This window comes from Monocercomonoides exilis, assembly GCF_001643675.1.
Source record: "Monocercomonoides exilis strain PA203 chromosome Unknown scaffold34-1095894, whole genome shotgun sequence".
Classification (NCBI taxonomy): Eukaryota; Preaxostyla; order Oxymonadida; family Polymastigidae; genus Monocercomonoides; species Monocercomonoides exilis.
In genome coordinates this window covers 36245-54597 of record NW_027150579.1, presented here as the reverse complement: position 1 = coordinate 54597, position 18353 = coordinate 36245, and the positions used below count along the sequence as shown (strand labels likewise).

The 18353-nt window shown below is 32.4% G+C and overlaps 7 protein-coding genes across 7 annotated transcripts; 3 read left to right on the top strand and 4 right to left on the bottom strand.

Annotated features, from left to right (window-relative positions):
- Positions 1 to 2: 2 nt before the first annotated feature.
- On the bottom strand, positions 3 to 1426 carry MONOS_6068 (putative Grap2 and cyclin-D-interacting). The gene is made up of 2 exons (XM_067876271.1): positions 1016 to 1426; positions 3 to 959 (listed from the first exon to the last, which is right to left on the bottom strand). Exons 1-2 carry the CDS (start codon positions 1419 to 1421, stop codon positions 61 to 63), a joined length of 1305 nt encoding a protein of 434 aa, XP_067724047.1. The 5' UTR covers positions 1422 to 1426; the 3' UTR covers positions 3 to 60.
- Positions 1427 to 1476: 50 nt separating this feature from the next.
- On the top strand, positions 1477 to 2172 carry MONOS_6067 (Translation initiation factor 1; the record flags this gene model as incomplete). Its single annotated transcript, XM_067876270.1, has 5 exons — positions 1477 to 1495; positions 1548 to 1705; positions 1766 to 1795; positions 1848 to 1898; positions 1997 to 2172. The coding sequence occupies 5 exons, from the start codon at positions 1477 to 1479 to the stop codon at positions 2060 to 2062; spliced, it is 324 nt and encodes a 107-aa protein (XP_067724046.1). The 3' UTR covers positions 2063 to 2172.
- A 1554-nt stretch (positions 2173 to 3726) lies between these two features.
- On the bottom strand, positions 3727 to 6201 carry MONOS_6066 (uncharacterized protein; the record flags this gene model as incomplete). The annotated part of the gene is made up of 4 exons (XM_067876269.1): positions 3727 to 4022; positions 4153 to 4270; positions 4393 to 5630; positions 5907 to 6201. 4 exons carry the CDS (start codon positions 6199 to 6201, stop codon positions 3727 to 3729), a joined length of 1947 nt encoding a protein of 648 aa, XP_067724045.1.
- Positions 6202 to 10088: 3887 nt separating this feature from the next.
- MONOS_17847 (uncharacterized protein) lies at positions 10089 to 10749 on the top strand (the record flags this gene model as incomplete). The annotated part of the gene is made up of 4 exons (XM_067870807.1): positions 10089 to 10128; positions 10358 to 10467; positions 10571 to 10646; positions 10721 to 10749. 4 exons carry the CDS (start codon positions 10089 to 10091, stop codon positions 10747 to 10749), a joined length of 255 nt encoding a protein of 84 aa, XP_067724044.1.
- Positions 10750 to 12247: 1498 nt separating this feature from the next.
- MONOS_6065 (Translation initiation factor eIF3-like domain-containing protein) lies at positions 12248 to 13211 on the bottom strand. The gene is made up of 4 exons (XM_067876268.1): positions 13167 to 13211; positions 12948 to 13109; positions 12536 to 12829; positions 12248 to 12479 (listed from the first exon to the last, which is right to left on the bottom strand). Exons 1-4 carry the CDS (start codon positions 13189 to 13191, stop codon positions 12406 to 12408), a joined length of 555 nt encoding a protein of 184 aa, XP_067724043.1. The 5' UTR covers positions 13192 to 13211; the 3' UTR covers positions 12248 to 12405.
- A 103-nt stretch (positions 13212 to 13314) lies between these two features.
- Positions 13315 to 16606, bottom strand: MONOS_6064 (uncharacterized protein; the record flags this gene model as incomplete). The annotated part of the gene is made up of 12 exons (XM_067876267.1): positions 13315 to 13683; positions 13784 to 13996; positions 14129 to 14206; positions 14407 to 14532; positions 14617 to 14673; positions 14865 to 14957; positions 15222 to 15572; positions 15717 to 15803; positions 15927 to 16055; positions 16160 to 16269; positions 16328 to 16456; positions 16531 to 16606. The coding sequence occupies 12 exons, from the start codon at positions 16604 to 16606 to the stop codon at positions 13648 to 13650; spliced, it is 1485 nt and encodes a 494-aa protein (XP_067724042.1). The 3' UTR covers positions 13315 to 13647.
- Positions 16607 to 17322: 716 nt separating this feature from the next.
- Positions 17323 to 18340, top strand: MONOS_6063 (putative 40S ribosomal protein S2-1). Its single transcript, XM_067876266.1, has 2 exons — positions 17323 to 17350; positions 17422 to 18340. Exon 2 carries the CDS (start codon positions 17425 to 17427, stop codon positions 18244 to 18246), a length of 822 nt encoding a protein of 273 aa, XP_067724041.1. The 5' UTR covers positions 17323 to 17350; positions 17422 to 17424; the 3' UTR covers positions 18247 to 18340.
- Positions 18341 to 18353: the final 13 nt, after the last annotated feature.

The following is an 18353-nucleotide window of genomic DNA, read 5'->3' as shown; positions in this document are numbered from 1 at the left end:
AATAAATTATGGTAAATTCTGTTTATCTTTAATTTCTCAAAAATAAATAATAAATTACATTCAAAGCGCAATGGATAATCCTTGATCGCTTACAGCTTTTCGAAGTTGTTCGAATAACGAAGTTTTCAAAGATTCCACTACAGACACCCATGGAGGTATTTTTGATTGAGAAGAGCTGAATTCAGTAAGTCTATGAGTAAGCTGAAGGAGTGAATTCAAACTAGAGCATAGCAAAACCGTATTTGAAATGCAGTCGTCATCAAATTGCAAGTCAACTCCGATGTTATCTGTGATTTCAGTTAGTTTTTCTGCTTCAATTGCAATCGAATCAAGACAATTGAAGAATGATTCTGAAAATAAAGACAAATTAGGTGTTTGAGTGGATGATGAAATCTCAGAAGAGGACGAAGATGCTGATGATGATGATGATAAAGAAGAAGCTGGTTCAATTGGTGAAGGAGTGGTTGAAGAACTTGCAATTGGAGTTTCATTAGAAGATTCAACTCTTTCTTCAAAGCGCGAAATAAATTGACTCAATTTGTTTGTGAAATTACCAGATAATTTGATGATGGGTATTATAAATGGTAGTATCCTTGAATTTCTTATTTTGTTTTCTTTTTCTTCTTTCTTTTGTTTTTCTGTTCTGCATTTTTGATCATCGAGCTTCGATTTAATAGATGTATCGCGCTCTTTGTTATCATCGCTAATAAAATCGTCAATTAAATCATCGAAATCTTCATCATCTTCATCATCTTCAAATTCTACATCATCTTCATCATCTGCCTTTTTCATGTGTTTCTCGTTTCGTTTGATGATTTCAGTGAATTCAGAAACAGCATCAACTAATCTTCCGATAACTCCTTGAAGAGCAAAAGCCGTCATACTTACATGTGTAACCTTTAAATTTTTTAAGTCGTCGCAGCATTTCCAAACTTTTGCCACAAGAGGAGCCTGTTTTTCTGTTTATAAACAATTATGTTATATTGTTTTATTGATTTGAAAATAGAAGTAAAACCTTTTTTAACTGTTCGTCTCTTCTCAGTCCGATTATGTATTTTAGCTGCACGAAGCATTACGACAATATTCGCCATAAGTTGATTGAAAAGGTCGGTGATTGTGTTTTTCATATTTTCTGGTGAATGAACGATAAGATGAGTCAAGGCACTTGAAAATGCAATCAAAGAATTTGCAAGAGGAGTACATAATTCTGAGCAATGTTCAGGTTTTATTGGATCATCATCAAAAAACATAAGACCAAATTGTGTAGTTTGGTGTCTAATAGTCGTTATAATCTCCTCATAATCAGATTGAGAAATTAAAGGAAGTTGAGTTGTCACAGAATTGGTTATTGAAAGGCATTGAGCAATTTGCAAAAAATCCTCGAGCTGCTCAGAAGATGGTTTTTTTGAGTAGAATTCCATGATCTATCCCAACATCTCAATTTGTTAAATATTGTCATCTCCTTTTTGAAGGGAAATGTCACGATCATCAAAGCGTTTGACTTATTGTTGTATCAGCCTTTAATTATTTAACTATTGGTCTTGTAGTTGATCCATTCGCATCCGATCTTGAGGAAACTGCAGTTGGACCAGATGGTTTGGTCCATATCCGAGTCCAGAATCGTAAAGGCAAAAAAAAGGTTACAACAATAACTGGACTTGGTGACATTGTGGATTTTAAAGCTGTACTCCATCGACTGATTAAAGTTTGATTGCGAAATTAAAAAATAATCTTATTTGAAGTATTTTTGTTTTATTTCACATAGCTTTATAAATGCGGAGGTGCCATCGTGAAGGTATGTTATTAATTGTTATTAGATATTTTTAAGAGATGAAATTGACATATAGGATGATGAATTCGGCAAGGTTATAAGAATTCATGGAGATTTTAGGGACCAGGTTTGTTACAGGTCATTTGTCATTACAGTTTATTCTATCTATTTTCAATTATATATTTTACAATTACCATGTTAAATTTTGTCAAATGAATCTGCAAGATCCGAACATTTTTAATTGAAAACAAAATGGCAACAGATACTCAAATTAAAACACATCTTAGTTAAACTTGCCTTATTTTTGCTTTTTATTATTTCAAAATTCTATTTTTTTTATACGTTTCACAACAAAAACATTTCATGAATCTATTAAAGGCAGAAAATTACTTTTAAAATTTTGGTGAGAAATAATTAATAGATGATTTTTTTTATCAAATTTTTTCCATCCAAAGCTAAGTATCCACACAGAAATTTTTTTTTCATATACCCTTAGCATTTAAAAAGTATTTCAGTGTATAGGATAAGCGAAATAGCATTTTATTTGAATGAAAGAGTCAAAAGTGAGGACAAATCATGAAGTGAGGAAATCTTCAAGAATGATATAAATGCGAGTTGATGTTTTTAGAAAATCAAAAATCACTTTTGATTTTTAAAAGATAAATTTTGGATATTTATCCAAAGAAACACAGTCAAAAATCACACCTTTTCAACGAATATTCAATAAGAAATGTTGCTTAATTTCTCAGTAGTATTTTTTTTTAAATTCTTTATTCCGTTTTTTGATCCATAAAAGTGTTTGAAATTAACAATTCAATCAAGCCTAAAAATGTGGATTTTTTCTATTTCTGAGAAATAAAAATATAATAAAATAAAATAAAAAAACTCCTCGACATTGATTTTGTTTTTCGACCAACATGCGTTACTTTATTTTCTATTTTTATTTTTATTTTTATTTTTATTTTTATTTTTATTTTTATTTTTATTTTTATTTTATTTTTATTTTGTCGCAATGTCCTTGTTTGATAACACATCATTCAATCAAGAAAGGTTTATTGCATTAATTTGACAAACTGGAAACAAGAATATTTTATTAGTGAATAAATCCACTTGTGCACTTTCAGGATTCTTCATTTGTTTTTGTTGTTCTTCTAAATATATTAGATGAATTGTGAATAGAATTTTTCTATTTGAATAGATTCAACTTATTTGAATGAACTGGGTTTTTCTTAAATGAAGTCATGTTATTTTAAATGGTTGAAGTGACACTTGAATAAAGTGCGATACACTTAAATAAATAATTCATAAAAAAATAGTGAACACTTATTATAATATTTTTGTGTATTATCTTTCACTTTATCAACAAAAAAATTGAAAAATCTTAAAAACTGAGATTCTTCTTTTTTCGTAAATAATATTTCAGATATGTTTAAAGATAATTTTATTTGATAAAAAGAGGAAGAAATGAATGCACATATCAATTTGTTATCATTATTCTATTCCATTCCAACTTTTTGGTTTTTCATTTGATCTCTGTATAATAAAATATAAAAAACAAAAATTTGTTTCTATTGATGTTCGTGAAGTGATCTACATCCAACATTGCATATAATTCTGAAGCGCTCAGTCGAGTCGACAGGTTGATGCAGCTTTCATCTTTGCCACTTTCTCCGTTAAGAAGATATATTCTATTTTCATTAATCGATTTATTTCACAAAGCCTCTCAATATTCTTCTTCACTGCATTCTTCTCCTCTCTCCTCCAATGAGCATCAAATGATGTCTATGTCATTATCATCTCGACTTCCTTTGGATTTTTCTTTATGATATCGTTAAAAATCTCCTTGCATTTTTTCGCTTCTTCTTTTGCCCTCCTCCATCAAATAGTTGCTACGGTATGTACCACAAGTACAATTAATAATGTCACAACGAATAAAACTTTAACAACCAATGTCATCATTGATTTTCCAACCTTTCCTCCTTCAACAATTCTTTCATCTCCTTTTGATTGATGTTTTCTTCTGTTTTCAGAATGAATGAATCAGTTGAGGCTTGAAATTCAGTCCTTCCAAATAAGATCTTCACGGACACTTCTGTTGCCTCAAACGCAGTTGTAATAATTGAGGCTGGAATAGCTGTGTGAAACTCTGTTTCTCCTGCAAACTCCTCTGACTGCAGCGGATACGACTGGAGATTGTGAATCGAACCATCTGATGAATCAATCTGGAGAGCAAAGCCACAGGGAAGAAACTCTAAACCAGCAAGATTAATGGCAAGGGTGCCACCCTACTGGCGAGATTTCACTGAAGCCAGCTGCAGAATGAAGAACGGAGAGACTCTTTCTGAAGCAATTCCAGAAAGACTGCATCCCAAGTTCAAAACCCAAAGTGATGAGTTCTCTTTTAAGCCATCTCCGCCTTTCAGACTTTGAATGAACAGTAGTGCATGGCCAGAGCACGCGATGCTGCTCCTTACGGATAGATGGCCAGCTTCGTTCGGGCTGTTATTAGCAAACAATATAAATAGCATGGAGATGCTTCCACCAGAGATCGACAGTCATATCTTGGACAAATTGGTAATTGTGATGTCTTTAATTGCTACCGAGCAATTGAGAAGATCAACCATCGATCCGTTCCACTGGCATAGCTCTTCTGATCGCTTGTCGTTCGTTCTCAGCTCTGACGCGCTTGCTGCACCGTAGAATACACACAAAAACATGCAAGTATCTGTCAAATCTGTCAACGCCGCAATGCAACATTTTTTATACGAAGAAGCACACATTTTGTTCGAGCATTTCTTCAACTCCAGCAACAAAGACAAAGATGAGACAGCCAAACAGCACGGGCCAAGCGAATCTCGGGTTATGTTTTGTAATGAAGAGTGTTTCGACCGAGATGCTGAGTCATTCGACGTCACGCTCACTGAGCACCCATCGCCAAACATGGTGTTAGAAACAGCCAAGAAATTCATCTCAACATCTGAATCTTGGCATTCAACAGAAACCAACGATTCACTTGAAACGCGAGTATCATCGAATTCCAAATGATTGCCCTGGATGTTTGAATGCCCTCCAGAACCGTCTGAGGAAAACACAATCACGCTTGATCCATTCTGAGTGCCTCTCATCTGAATGTTCTGGAGCTGGCAGTCTTTGCAGTTGCGAAGAATGAGGCCTGATCGCTGAGCGCTGCAATTGGATGCACGCACCGGCTGCATGGACAGCTTTGCCAGATCGTGGAAATCCATTAGCACTCCAGATATAACATCTGTGAAATTCAGAAATGCACACGAGAAATATTGCTCACGACTTGCTGCCAGGCATGAAGAACTGAAATGGAGGCCTGCAAAAGTGCAGTCAAAAATCGTCAATCTTCCACAGCTCATTTCAATAATAGAGCAATTCAGTTCAATTTCAGATCCTCCACCAGAAGCTTCTTGAGCAAATATTGTATCGTCAATCAACAAGTTGACATCAGCAAGCGATACAAAGCTGGAACGAGAAGAAGAAAAAGCATTCCCAAACAGAATTGTCAGAAACTCCATTTTCACTCTCGACGAACATGCAACGAGACTGCCCGTCTTGCTCTCGATGCAGCAGTTCAGGCGGAGCACACCTTTGTCGCTTTCCTGCTCCAGTGACTTGATCGTCACATCGCTTGTGCTTGCTTCTCCCGACACCACAGCGCGCTTGTCGATCAGCAAATTGCTGTAAACAGAAGGAATGATGTGAGACAATGCACTATTCAAGGAAGAGCAGGGCGCACTTATAGCTCCGCATTGGCGTGAATCTGAGGCATTGTCGACTGAAGAAGACGCAAAAATCGTCTCGTTCTGATACACAACCACAAGCAGCAACAGATCTTGTTCATCAGCATGGTCTTATGCTGTGCATCCCCACATCGCAAGATCCCGAACAAACGGTGCTCTGAAATCGAGCTGGAACAGATAGTTGCCAATTTGAGTTTTGACATTCGCGCAACTCACATACACGTCTCTTCCCACAAATGCTTTATTCTCCATGAACGTGGTGTTTTTCAGCAGGAAAGGAAGCAGGCCATCTCTTGTGATCAAAGAGCAATCCAGGAATGTGACACCTCCTCATCCAGTTGCGGAGCAGAAGCATCCAGAGATCGAACAAAAGTTGCAGTGGAACAACGAGCCTTCGCTCAATTTCATGGCAATGCATCCGCCATTCTCACTCAGGCTGCTTCCGCTGCTCTTGATCGACGTGTTTTGGACAAGCACGCAGGAAGGCTCGCTTCTACAGCAGCTGATGATCGACGGCTCAGAAGGAGCACTTTGGCGAAGCGAGAAAAGCGTGCAGCATTTCAGGTGCACTATTGGACTGTCACCTTCATTCATTTCTTGTGTCCCGTCTTGCAATTCCGTTAGTGCCAACACAGCTTCAATGCTTCCGAACATCAGCTCCATATTGATCGTCGAGACATTCGTCAAGTCAACGCTGTTACCATTCAATGCATTGTGTATGCGATCTTTTGTTTTGATGGTTTGATTGAGCAGAGTAGAATTTCGCAAGTTCCAGACAGGCAGACAACGATGAAACAAGAAATGCTTGTGTGAGAAGCTCGTCCAAATAGAAAGAGAAAAGCGGTTGAGCTTTATTCATTATTCAATGAAATAATGAAGACTCATTTGTTTGTTTTTTTATCTTTTTTAAAAAAAATTATATCAATTTCAAATATTATCTGATATTTTTTTTTCACAAGTCCTTTAATGTTTTCGAATCAATTAAAGATCAAAAACAAGTTGTTTATGTATGTGTTGATGCAATCCAATTTGTTTTATTCGCTCAATTCAAAAATAAATAATTCATGAAATAATTCGTGGAATTCTTCTTTTCATCAATTTTTGAAACTGTTAAAGCATGTGGATTACATTCACAAAAGGTTTAACAATCAAAGAATGTGATGTTGATGCGTTTTAAATTATGTATTGGTGACAAAGAATTTATTCAGTTTTTAAAATATTTTGATCCTTTTGATCTTTGAAGGAATTTGTTGAAAACAACAAAAATCATTTCCAAAATAACATAATTATTATACAAATAATATTTGAAAGTTTTTGCAATCAATTTTATAAACATTAAAAATATTTGTTTAATAAATTAATTTTCGTAACTCAAATGAACTCAGTCTATCTCAAATGAACTCGGTTTATTCAAATGAACTTGATCTATTCGAATAATCATGAGTTCATTTGAATAAGCCTGGTTTATTTAAATAAAAAAAATCTATTCAAAATTCATCTATTGATAATGAATAATGCATTTTGATTGAATGATGTGTTATCAGACAATGTGTGGTCAAATTATTTGAATATTATGTGATTTCCATAGTAATAACTTTTTTCTGAAAAATGAAAAATTTTTCATATTAATTAATAAATAATAAAAATCTGGGTTCTTTTTTTCATCCTTTTTAAGAATAATGAAAAAACAAAACATTATAATCACTTTCCGATACTCAGCAAAAAATCAATTTTTCACAAAAAATTTTTTTGAAAAAAAACTTCTGAATTAAATTAATTTCAAATAATAAGTTTACCAGATTTGAATAATAAATGGCGTTATTAAATCAAAAAATTAAATAAAAAATAAAAAATTGAAAATATGGGTCATTCTTTTTGATAAGCTGCAAATGTTGAATTTAAAAATCAATCCAAATATTCAAATTTTACTCAAATTTCTGTTTCCACTCACAAATCTCCTGAAAAAAGTTTTAAATAGCGTTATCCAGAAATAGATTCCATATAAGAGAAGTTTGGTGCATGTCAACAAAAATTTGAGCAAAATATGAAATTTTAGATTTATTTGAAAATTAAACATTCGCGACTTTTCAAAAAGAATGACCCATATACATTTTCCGATTATTTCATACTTTTTCAAGAAATTAATATCAATCATTTTTGAAAGAAGAATTACTGAAGACGAAGTTTCTTCAAAAATTATATTATTCGAAATTTTCACAATATGAACAGAAAAAATATATTCTATTTGGTTCAGTCTTTTTTTGAAAAAAAGTTAAAAAGTTTCATTTTAATCTCAATAATTCATTTTGTATTTAATTTTTTTGAAATGACAAGTATATCATAATTTTCATTGGTAAGTGACAAGTTCAGGTTAAACTAGTGATTAATGCAAAAGATAGGTGTACCTAAATTTTTTGTTTGATCCTAGAAAAAATGAAATTAACTACAACAAAAATATATATTTGTAATATTCACATCACTTAAAGTGAAATTTATTTAGACATTTACGTGAGCATGTTATGTTCGTTTTTTCAGAAAATATGGGATTGATCAGTTTTCGTTATCATTTGATCCTGATTGACATGGAAACAAACATATTTTTTTCGAGATATTTAAGAATGTTTATGGACCCTGATTGCGCTTGGATATGGTATCGAGCGCAATTTCTTTATTGCTGCACCAAAAAATGTACGAATTGTTAAAAAAAACAATGAATCCATGTCTAAATATTGGGAAACGTTGAAGGATATGGAAAAATTGCAAAAGAAAAATTAATGTTAATAAGGACACTTCGTTTTTCATGTTAAAGATTGGGATATCAAAACTTCTGCAACTTTCACTTTTATGATATATGATATTAAATTTCTAACAAATCTCGTATTTAGTAGGCATAACCAGAGACACTGTTTCATATTTGTCAAGTGTTTTTCGAACAGCTGATGTAAACACTGTTGCTAAAATGGATTTGACATTGGGAGGATAAGAGTGCAATGTTGAAATAGATGAACCCGTTCTTTGCAAAAGAGAATTATAAAAAGGAAGGGCTAAACAACAAATATGGATCTTTGGAATGGTGGAGCGAAAAACTGATCGTAACCAATGAAAATGTCTTATTGTCCGTGTTGAAAACAGAAAGAAAGTATCTTTTATACCCAATATTGAAAATATCGTAAAAAAGCAGACAACAATTTATTCTGACGAATGGCTTGCGTATTCCTGTTTGAATTCTTCGGGTTATAAACATTCAACAGTTTGCCATAAGTATCGGTTCAAAGATAAAACAACATCTGCTTGCACGAACATTATCGAAGTGCTTTGGGGTCAATAAAGAAGGTTTTCACCAAATACATGTTCAAGATAAAAATTTTAAGATAATAATTTAGCAAGTTTCATGATGGAAAAAAACGAACCTTTGCAAAATAATGAGTATGTTAGAATAATTCATGATTTTGTTGCAGCAAATGAATTCGAAAAATTAAAGGAATAAATCGAAGATCTTGGTGATGAAAATGCAGAAACAAACAGCTATATCGCTCTGACAACAGAAAAATCATCGGACGATAATCAAGGAGCAGGTGATGGAAGTGATGCTTCTGAATACACTGAAAATTGAGTTTTTTTAACATTTTTTTTCTCATTTACAAAATATCTCAAGAATTCACTCTCTATACTCATTCATTTTCTCAAAACAATGTGGAAATTGTCAATGAAGATTTTTGAGTGCATACAAAAAATTTTCTTTAAAATAAAGATACATCTGTCTTCTGCTTTTACCCAAAATCTTCTCCATTTCGTTATATACAAACTTACTGAGATATTTTGAAGCAGGCACAAAAAAAAAAAAAAAAGGGAAAGAGATAACCCATTTTTAAATTATGAAAAGAATTGAAAATAGATCCAACTTGTGCATTATATCAATTGACTCCAAAGAGTTTTTCAATTTGAGTTTGATAACATTTTTAACAGTAAAAAAATGAAATATATTTTTTACGGATTGAACAGGGGATAATGTTATTGATTGTTTATCAAAAGTTGCTTCACCAAATATCGAAGAAAATGAATCGCTTTTGAAAAAAGCACTTTTCTATATTTCTAATATTTCTTCAAAAGATGTTGGACTTTTATTGAAAACTCAATCTTTCGTGGAGAATGTGAGTCGCATTGTTCAAATGTATTCGAAAGTTTCTTTAGAAAGTGTATCGGAGGAGATAAAAGTATTTTACGAAATTAAAATAGAATTAATTTTCCGTCAAATTTTGACGGAAACCGATGGAAATTTTGACAGCATTATTTTGGATGAGGACAATGACGAATTTTCGTCTCTTGTTCTTCGTCACTTGGAGATCGTGAAGAAAAATCATAAAATGAACACAACAAAGGAAAGCGATGTAGAAATGTTGAAACGCAGAAATGCGCATTCCAATTTGCTTTTGCACAATATTTTAATTCTTTCAGTTTTTTGCAATTATTCGGATGAATATCAAATCGGGGAGCAGGGGGATATTATTTTAGAGCAATGGGATACAATGTCTTCCAATAAAAAAATCCAAATGCTTGTTGGATTTTGGTGGAGAATCTCACAAACTGGAGGTATTTCAATGAAAGAAACCAATTTTTGATTTTATATAGAAGTATTTCATTCATCATCATTTAGTTTTTAACTTTTATGATTCAAACAATTAGAATTTGCTTTGTATTTTGAGGCAAGGCCTTGACATTTTATTTTTTTATGTTAATCAAACTTTTTTTTCATTCCATTTTGCGAATAATTATTTTTTATTTTTAATTTTTGAATTTCTTAAAATTTCATTTTCAAAAGATATTGACTATGGAGGAGGTTGCATTGATCCAGGAACTGCAGATTTTCGGAAATATGAGTACATATTTGATCAGCTTTTAAATATTTCTCCTGACAGTATTCCCGCGAATGTTTGATCATTATTTTTGATTCCATTTCATTAAGTTTTGCATTTTTTAAATTTATTTTGAACAAAATAAACAAAAATTTATGCATTACTGTAAATTCATTTAGTGTGCAGCTGATAATTCAACTTTGCTTGTGTGCTCTGCAATTGCCTTGAAAGCACGAGAAGAGATGGGTTACTCTGGTGATGAGAACATTTTTCCTCCGTCTTTTCGCATTTTAGACTTTTCTATTCAATGGCTGAATTCCATTTTGAAGCAGATTACCCAAAAGTTAAAGGAGCATAAAAAATTTCCCAGAAAGAATAAGCATATTAGAAAGGAAGATAAAACAGATGGTTTAATATCACAAGCAATTGTCCCCTCAAACGGTATTGGAATAGTGGATTCTGAACAGTCAATAAGTTTTACTGAAGAATACAGCAACGAAAGTCTCAATGTTTTCAACATCGAGAAGGAAATGAAATCCATCGAACAAATATTTAGTGTATTAATATTTTATTGTTTTATGGGAGAAAAGCATATTTTACCGCATCTGCTGAATAGCTCGGAAGATTTAAAGGAGATCTTTTTGATTGCTGAAAGAATCGCAACACTCAAGCAGCAAAGGCTTTCTGAAGCTGTTTTTCAAGAATCATTTTTTGCTTATCCTTCAAATTCTAATAAAACTGTCACCGATAAAGATGCTTTCTATTCGGAGCAATATTCGCTTTGGCTGCTTCAGAAGTTTGCACGAATTTCAGTTATGAAACTTTGTCGCGAATTGTTCAGTGTGAGCAATATGTTGTCAACTGCACGTCTGATTTGTCCAATCACTAATAAAATTTTGCAAGACAAATCCATAACAAACCGTGAAAAATCGTTCTCTTTGCTAAATGAAATGGCAGATGCATCCCAACGCATTCCTTCTCTTAATCATGTGATTCAGCAATTGCCAGCGTTGGTTCCCATCGGAGCATTCAGTTGCATCACTTCGGCACTGACTTCAATTGTGACGGACAATCTTTATACAATTTTTTACCTCGCACATGTATTTGTTGCAGCTCGTTTTGCATTATCATCTTTGTTGCGACCTGAATTTTCCAATATTGAATTCAAAGAACCAAAGAAATATAAGAAAGGAGATATTCAATATAATATCAATGACTTAAAGAGAAATAACGACCGAGGAAAAGAAATTCCTTTTAACAGTGTATTGAACAGTCCAGTGAGATGTATCGATAAAGATAATTATTTGATACTAGAATCATTTGGACTCTCTTTTGATGAACTAAGATCAGCCTCAATGGGTTCTGTTTCAGAGCAAATGGAAGAGCAAGGAATTGAGGATTTGCTTTATGCTTTGCCGTTGAAATTACCTGAAGACGAAATGGATAATTTTGATCCATTTCAGGGAAATGATTATACAGATATATTGCTGTACCACCATCTACTACGAACAAGAAATATGAAAGTTTACTCACTCTGAAAATAAAAATTTGAAAAATTTATTTCTTTCTCTTTTTGAAAGGAATGAGTGTCTGCAATTGAAAAATTTAACTTTTGTAACATGTTTTTTGAAAATATTTTTGTTTATTAATGATTCAATTTTAATTTCACAAAATTTCGCAAATGAGAGATTAGATAGAGAAAATACAATTTTTGTAAATGCATATAAGGACTATCAAATTTTTGATTTTCTTTATGAAAAGAAAAAGAAATGAAATTAAAAATTAATGAAATGTTCAAAGTCTTTCTATTGTTGTACTACTCGATTTGTATTTTTGATAATCATAACAAAAGTGTATTTTTCCATTTTTTTAAAATATTTTTTTGAAGAACTTCAAGTATTTTCATTGTTTATATTTTAGATATCATAAAAAAGTGAGTGAATTCATTGAAATGAATCTAAATCATAAAGTATTAATATTATAAATTGAAAAGAATACACAAGAGTCCATTTCTTCACATCAGGTCATCTAAATCCAAATCTTCGGGATAAATGTTCGATCTCTCTTTGGCAAGAGAAACTTTTCCTCCTGAAATAAAACGAAATCTCCTTGAAATAAATAAAATTCCAAAAAAAATTTCAAACCCTTTTTACGTTTTGTATTTTGTTGTTGCTTTAATTTTTCATTTGCAACTGCATGAAACATATCTCCTATCTCTTTTATCTGTTCAATTTTTAATTCTTGAGAAACTCCTCGCCCAATTTGCTTGAAAAAATTGATAAATTCCGGATTCTTTTTAAATAATAATAATTTTGAAGTAAGTTTTGCTGCATAATCCGCAAATTGGCTTGGGGTCGTAGGAACTGAGGTTTCCAGGTTTGTTTCTTCAGGCTTTTCCTCTGCTTCATCGCTCGGAGCAAAAGGATCAAATTCAGCAACTAAAGATATATAGATAATAAAATGTAGGAACAGATAAATCCGGTCACAGATATTTGCATTTTTGATTAAGGTGCAAAAATCAAATTGCTAGTTATAACTATGAAAAACAAAATAAACCTTTTGAATCACTTTTCTGCGATGATGATGCGGTAGAAGAATCTTTCTTCTTTAAATCAGAATCACTTTTATTTTCTGATGACGCTTCTTTTTGGCTTGACGTGGTCTGCTTCACTTGTTTCTCTGAAGGTTTCTCTTCCAGTTCTTCTTCGAGCTCTTTTTCTGTGTTTGCAATCAAAAATAAAATATGCAAAGCAAATGTTTGTAAAGGACACAAACCCCAATCCTCAAAGTCGTCAGACATTACAATTATTCACGATCCCTAACCTATAATTTCATTTTATTTTTATTCTCAATAAAAAGAAAAATTTTTCAATATCTGCAAATTCTTTATCAAGAATACAAAACGATAACAAAGTGATTTATTCTTGAAAAAACATTTTTTTACACAATGAAGTTCCTCTACTGAAAAAAACAAAAAAAAAAAAAAATATAGAATTATGGAAATAGTCAATATTGACGAAAATCAAGCTACATTAATACAGGGTATTCATAGAATTCGCTTTTAAATGTCATAAAGACGTTGGACATACAAATTAGTTTTAAATAAGTCAGAGGCATTAAGTTGATGATCTTTGACCGATTTTTATGAATCTTTAATACATCCAACGTTTGTTGAAATATCAACAAATTTTTTCTAATGCAACATTGAAAAACATCATTTGAAAATGAAATAACCAACAAATCAGCTGAGCTTGTCTTAGCGAGATTGTTCTCTAAATATCTTTCCAACAGCCTAGTAATATTACAGTTCAATAAACACAAATTATCAGCACAATACAAATAACAGAAAAATATTAAAAAAAGAAATTAAAAAAAAAAGAAAAAAAGCAAACATCGTAAATATCGCGTTCGAAGTCAACCATCATTTGCTTTTCTTGAGCATTCTTATATTTTAATTCATCCTGAAGCTCCTTTATCTCCTGGTTCAAGTGGTCCTTTTCTGTTGCCCAATTTGCTTGTCTCTTTTGAGCAATCACATCCCCCGCTGCTTTCTCTTCTTTTGTTTTCCTCAATTCACTCCTGCACTTCTTAAGCTGAATCTCCAACTTCAGGATTCAAATACCACATTGTTTAAGGATTGTTTGCAATCATCAAAAAAGATAGATGAAATAATAATAATAATAATAATAATAAGTTATTTTAAAACAGAAAAAATATGATATAATCCAAATAACAACCTGCTGCGCGTTTTGCTTCAGATTATCTCTTTCCTTTTCCAACAGCTCAATTTTGGCATCTCGATTTTTAACATCATCCTTTATTGGAAAAACATTGTCAGTAACATTTTCATTAGAAAATTAAATAGAATAAAACAGTTATATGAAATAATAAAGAAATTGAAATATTATCAAATATTTAAAAAAAAAAAAAAAAAAAAAAAAAAGAAGAAGAAGAAAAAGAAAAAGAAAATTGAAAAGATAAGTTTTTGATAGAAATAAAGCTCATAGTTGCACACCTTCAATCCATCAATCGTTAGCAGGTGTGATTCTGCTTCTTCTTTAGTCCTTCTGATTGTCTGCTGCAGCTCATCGTCCAAAGCAGAGTTTTGCCTTTGCAATTCCTGAATCTCTCCTTCCAATCTCTATTTGAACATGAACACACAAACAAAACCATTAAGAACCATTTCAAGTTTTGTTTGACTTTGTATTGATAAACAGTGGCAAACCTTTCTTTGCTCTTGGATTCTCTGAAGTTTTGCTGTAATAATTGAAGCCTTTGCTTCCTGCACATGTTTCAGTCCATTGAAATGTCAATAAATGAAATAACCAGATAAATAAGTTCAATGGTTCATTATCAAAGTATAATCAAAAATTTAAAAAAAAAATAAAAAAATGAAAAAAAAATTGTAAAAAATAAGAATAAGAATAAGAATAAAAATTTCTCGTTTTTTTTTAAAAAATAATAATTGCACACATCATCTTCTCTGATTTGAATTTCTCTCGCCAGCATTTTTGACTGGAATTCGTCTCTCATCCTTTCCATCTCGCGCTGATAAGTGTCTATCTCCTGTTGAAAGCAAAGATGAAAATTCATCAAGGCAGTTGAGATTAGGTAATGAGCACAACACATTACATACATTAACAAAAAAAAATATCATGAAAGTTAGTATAAATGAAAATACAATACAATATATATTGAATTGCACATTATTCAAAAAACGTAAAGTTTTAAAAAAAAAATAAAAAACATATGAAAGAAACAAAGAAAGAAATTCAATCAATAATTTCATTTCAAAACAATTTTTATTTTTATTTATTTTTCATTGCAAACCTCTTCTGCCCTTGCTCTTATCTCTTCCACCAACTTCTCCCGCGCCTCAATTGCCAAGCTCTGATCTTCTTTTTGCTTCACAAGCTGCTGCTGAAGCGCCAGCACAGCCGCCTCCAGCGTCTTCGTTTCCTGCTCTTTTTCTCTGTCTTCATCATCTTTCTCCTTTCTGAGTGCATCCAACGCCTTTTCCAGCTCCACCGAGCGTAGTCCCAGTTTCTCTGCCTCGTTTGCTGCATTCTCCCTTTCCCTCTCTTTTTCAATCAGCACGCTCTTCAGCTGCTGTGCTTCTCTCTTCAGCTTGTTGAGTTCTGCTTGAAGACGACTGATTTCATTCATTTTCTCTGCTTCCGACTTCAAACAGGGTTTGCAATGATGTGAGTTGTTATGCATCATCATGTTGAAATATATCAAAAATGGAATAAGAAAGTTTCAAAAAAATAAAATAAAATAAAATAAAAAATAAAATTTCGACTTTTTAATGAAAATGAAGCTGACCTTAGATTTTTCTTGAAGTAACCTCTCTTGTTCATTCAGCTTTTGTGAAAACAACGGGATGCTATCTGCTAACTCTTTCATTTCCATCTGTCAATCAATGAAAAGAAAAAAGATTTAGAAGTATTATAAAACGCATGAAAATTATTTATATAATTAAATGGAATATGAATGAGTGAAAAAAAACAGAGAAGCAAATAAAAATATCCACACAGCATGCTTTCTCTTTGCTTCAGAATCTCCAAGCAACTGCTCAACTTTCCTAGCCAGTAGAGCCTTATTCTGCTGTTCTTCTCTTAATTGCGCTTGGAGTCGCGCATTTTCTGCATGTAGACGTTGACACTACAACAGCGCCATCATTGATAGTCAAAAATAATAACAGTTGATAAAATTAATAAATGCATCCATTGTACAGTTCCTGATAAAAATATAACACAATCACAAACAATTAATTGAAGCTCAGCTCTTTCCTTGTCTTTCCTTTGTTCTATTTGATTTTTTTCTGCTTCAAGTTCGTCACACTTTAACATAAGTTCATTTCTCTGACAAAACAGAACTTTACCAAGAATTTAAAAATTAAAAATTCAGGGAAAAAAAAATACACTTGGACAAACCAAGTTCATCTCTAATATAAGGTAAAAAATCATTTCCATCAACAATAATTTCTCTTAGTGTTTTATTTTCTTTCATTGCACCTATTAAATATAGGCCACTATTCACTGATCCTCTATTAAAACTCACATCTAAATTGTCATTTGCAGAGAAAAAATTTCAACATGAAATCCAATGATTTTTAAACTTTCATAAATGTAAATACCTAGATAAATCAATGAAGTATTACTTCGAATGAATGAGGCAAGTGCAGAAAATCCATCTTGAGTGAGTTGTGTCATTTTTAAATTTAATCTCTGCAATTTTGTATTTTGTGGAATCATTCCAAAAATATCACCACGTTGAATGGAATTGCTTTCAAGAGATAATCTAAGAACAAAAAAACATTTAACATCATTTAAAAAATTTTTCTACAAACTCCTCCAAATTCGGGACTGTTTGAATTAGTTCCGACATAAATGGAAAAGAAGCTGCTGTAATACTATTTCCTTTTAAATTAAGAAGTTTTAAAAGTGTATTTCCTTTCAATGATGCGCAAATTTGTTGAAGATAATGATTATTTATTCCACATTCTCTCAAATGCAATTTTGAAACTTTCACTTGTCTTAAAAATTCAGTCACCGTATTTAATATCTGTTTAAGTAAATATTGAAAGATTTTTATATTATCGATTAATAGCAACAATAAAAATTCAAAACATGAAATTTCAAACATTTTGGTCAAATGAAATCTCACTAAGATCCAAACATATCTTTTCTGGATCTGTTGAACATTGCTTAAATCTTAAATACAATCTTTCAGGTCGAGGGTAAGACTGGCTAAGACATATATTTTCAAAAATACTCGCAGGATCTTTCGCCATTTTATAAAGGGACATCATTAATTGAAATCATAAACATGTTTACAGTGTTTCGTATCAAATGTTTGAAAACATGCAAAATCAACATTTTGAAACAAATAACCCTAATTTGAACAATGAGAGATTACACTTATGCGAGTAAGATCAATAGATCATATAAGTTGTTGTTTGATTACTTTTAAATTAAATGCCTTTTTCAAGAAGTTATGATTATTTTTGAAATCATTTTATTTCTAGCATATGGACAGACAAAGATCGTCCGATCAACGCCGTGGAGGATTTGGCAGAGGTGGTGAAGGAAGAAGAAGCGATGGTGGAAGAGGAAGAGGCCGTGGACGTGGACGTGGAAGAGGTGGAGCAGGAAGAGGAAGAAAGCCAGAGGAACAAGCATGGGTACCAGTCACAAAGCTTGGCCGTCTTGTTAAAGCTAAAAAGATTCGCGATTTGCATGATATCTATCTTCATGCCCTTCCAATCAAAGAAGCTGACATCATTGATCAATACATTCCAAAAGAATCACTGAAAGAGGAAGTGATGAAAGTCCAGGCCGTCCAGAAACAAACCAACGCCGGTCAAAGAACTCGTTTCAAGGCTATTGTGATGGTTGGAGATCAACACGGACACGTTGGTCTTGGAGTGAAAGTTTCAAAGGAAGTTGCAGGTGCTATTCGTGGTGCCATGACTGCAGCTAAATTGGCCATGATTCCAGTTCGTCTTGGGTACTGGGGTAACAATATCGGTCAGCCACATACAGTCGCAATGAAAGTTACTGGAAAATGCGGTTCAGTCCAGGTGCGTCTTGTTCCCGCTCCAAGAGGAACAGGATTGGTCGCTGCACCAGTGTCAAAGAAGCTTCTTGCACTTTCTGGTGTCGAAGATGTTTTCACTTCTTCACACGGAAAAACTAACACAATGGGCAACTTCGTTAAGGCTACATTCTTTGCTTTGTGCAAAACATACAGATATCTCACACCATCACTCTGGAAGAAACTTCCATTCCCACAAACTCCATACCAAGAATACTCTCAATGGCTTGCTCAAGAAGCAAAAGCAAAATACTAAAAAAATATTTTTCATCTCATAAAATTGGATAAATTGCCAAATCCAAACAAGCATTGGCAACATTGATTCAAATGTTTTGTTTTTCAACTCAAAATTCTATTTTAAAC

Coding starts and splice junctions, on each gene's coding strand:
- MONOS_6068 (XM_067876271.1), bottom strand. CDS start 1,421: ATGGAATTCTACTCAAAAAAACCATCTTCTGAGCAGCTCGAGGATTTT. Junction 960..1,015: donor GAGACGAACAGTTAAAAAAG/GTTTTACTTCTA, acceptor GTTTATAAACAG/AAAAACAGGCTCCTCTTGTG.
- MONOS_6063 (XM_067876266.1), top strand. CDS start 17,425: ATGGACAGACAAAGATCGTCCGATCAACGCCGTGGAGGATTTGGCAGA.
- MONOS_6065 (XM_067876268.1), bottom strand. CDS start 13,191: ATGTCTGACGACTTTGAGGATTGGG. Junction 12,830..12,947: donor GCAGAAAAGTGATTCAAAAG/GTTTATTTTGTT, acceptor ATATATCTTTAG/TTGCTGAATTTGATCCTTTT. Junction 12,480..12,535: donor AAATACAAAACGTAAAAAGG/GTTTGAAATTTT, acceptor GTTTTATTTCAG/GAGGAAAAGTTTCTCTTGCC.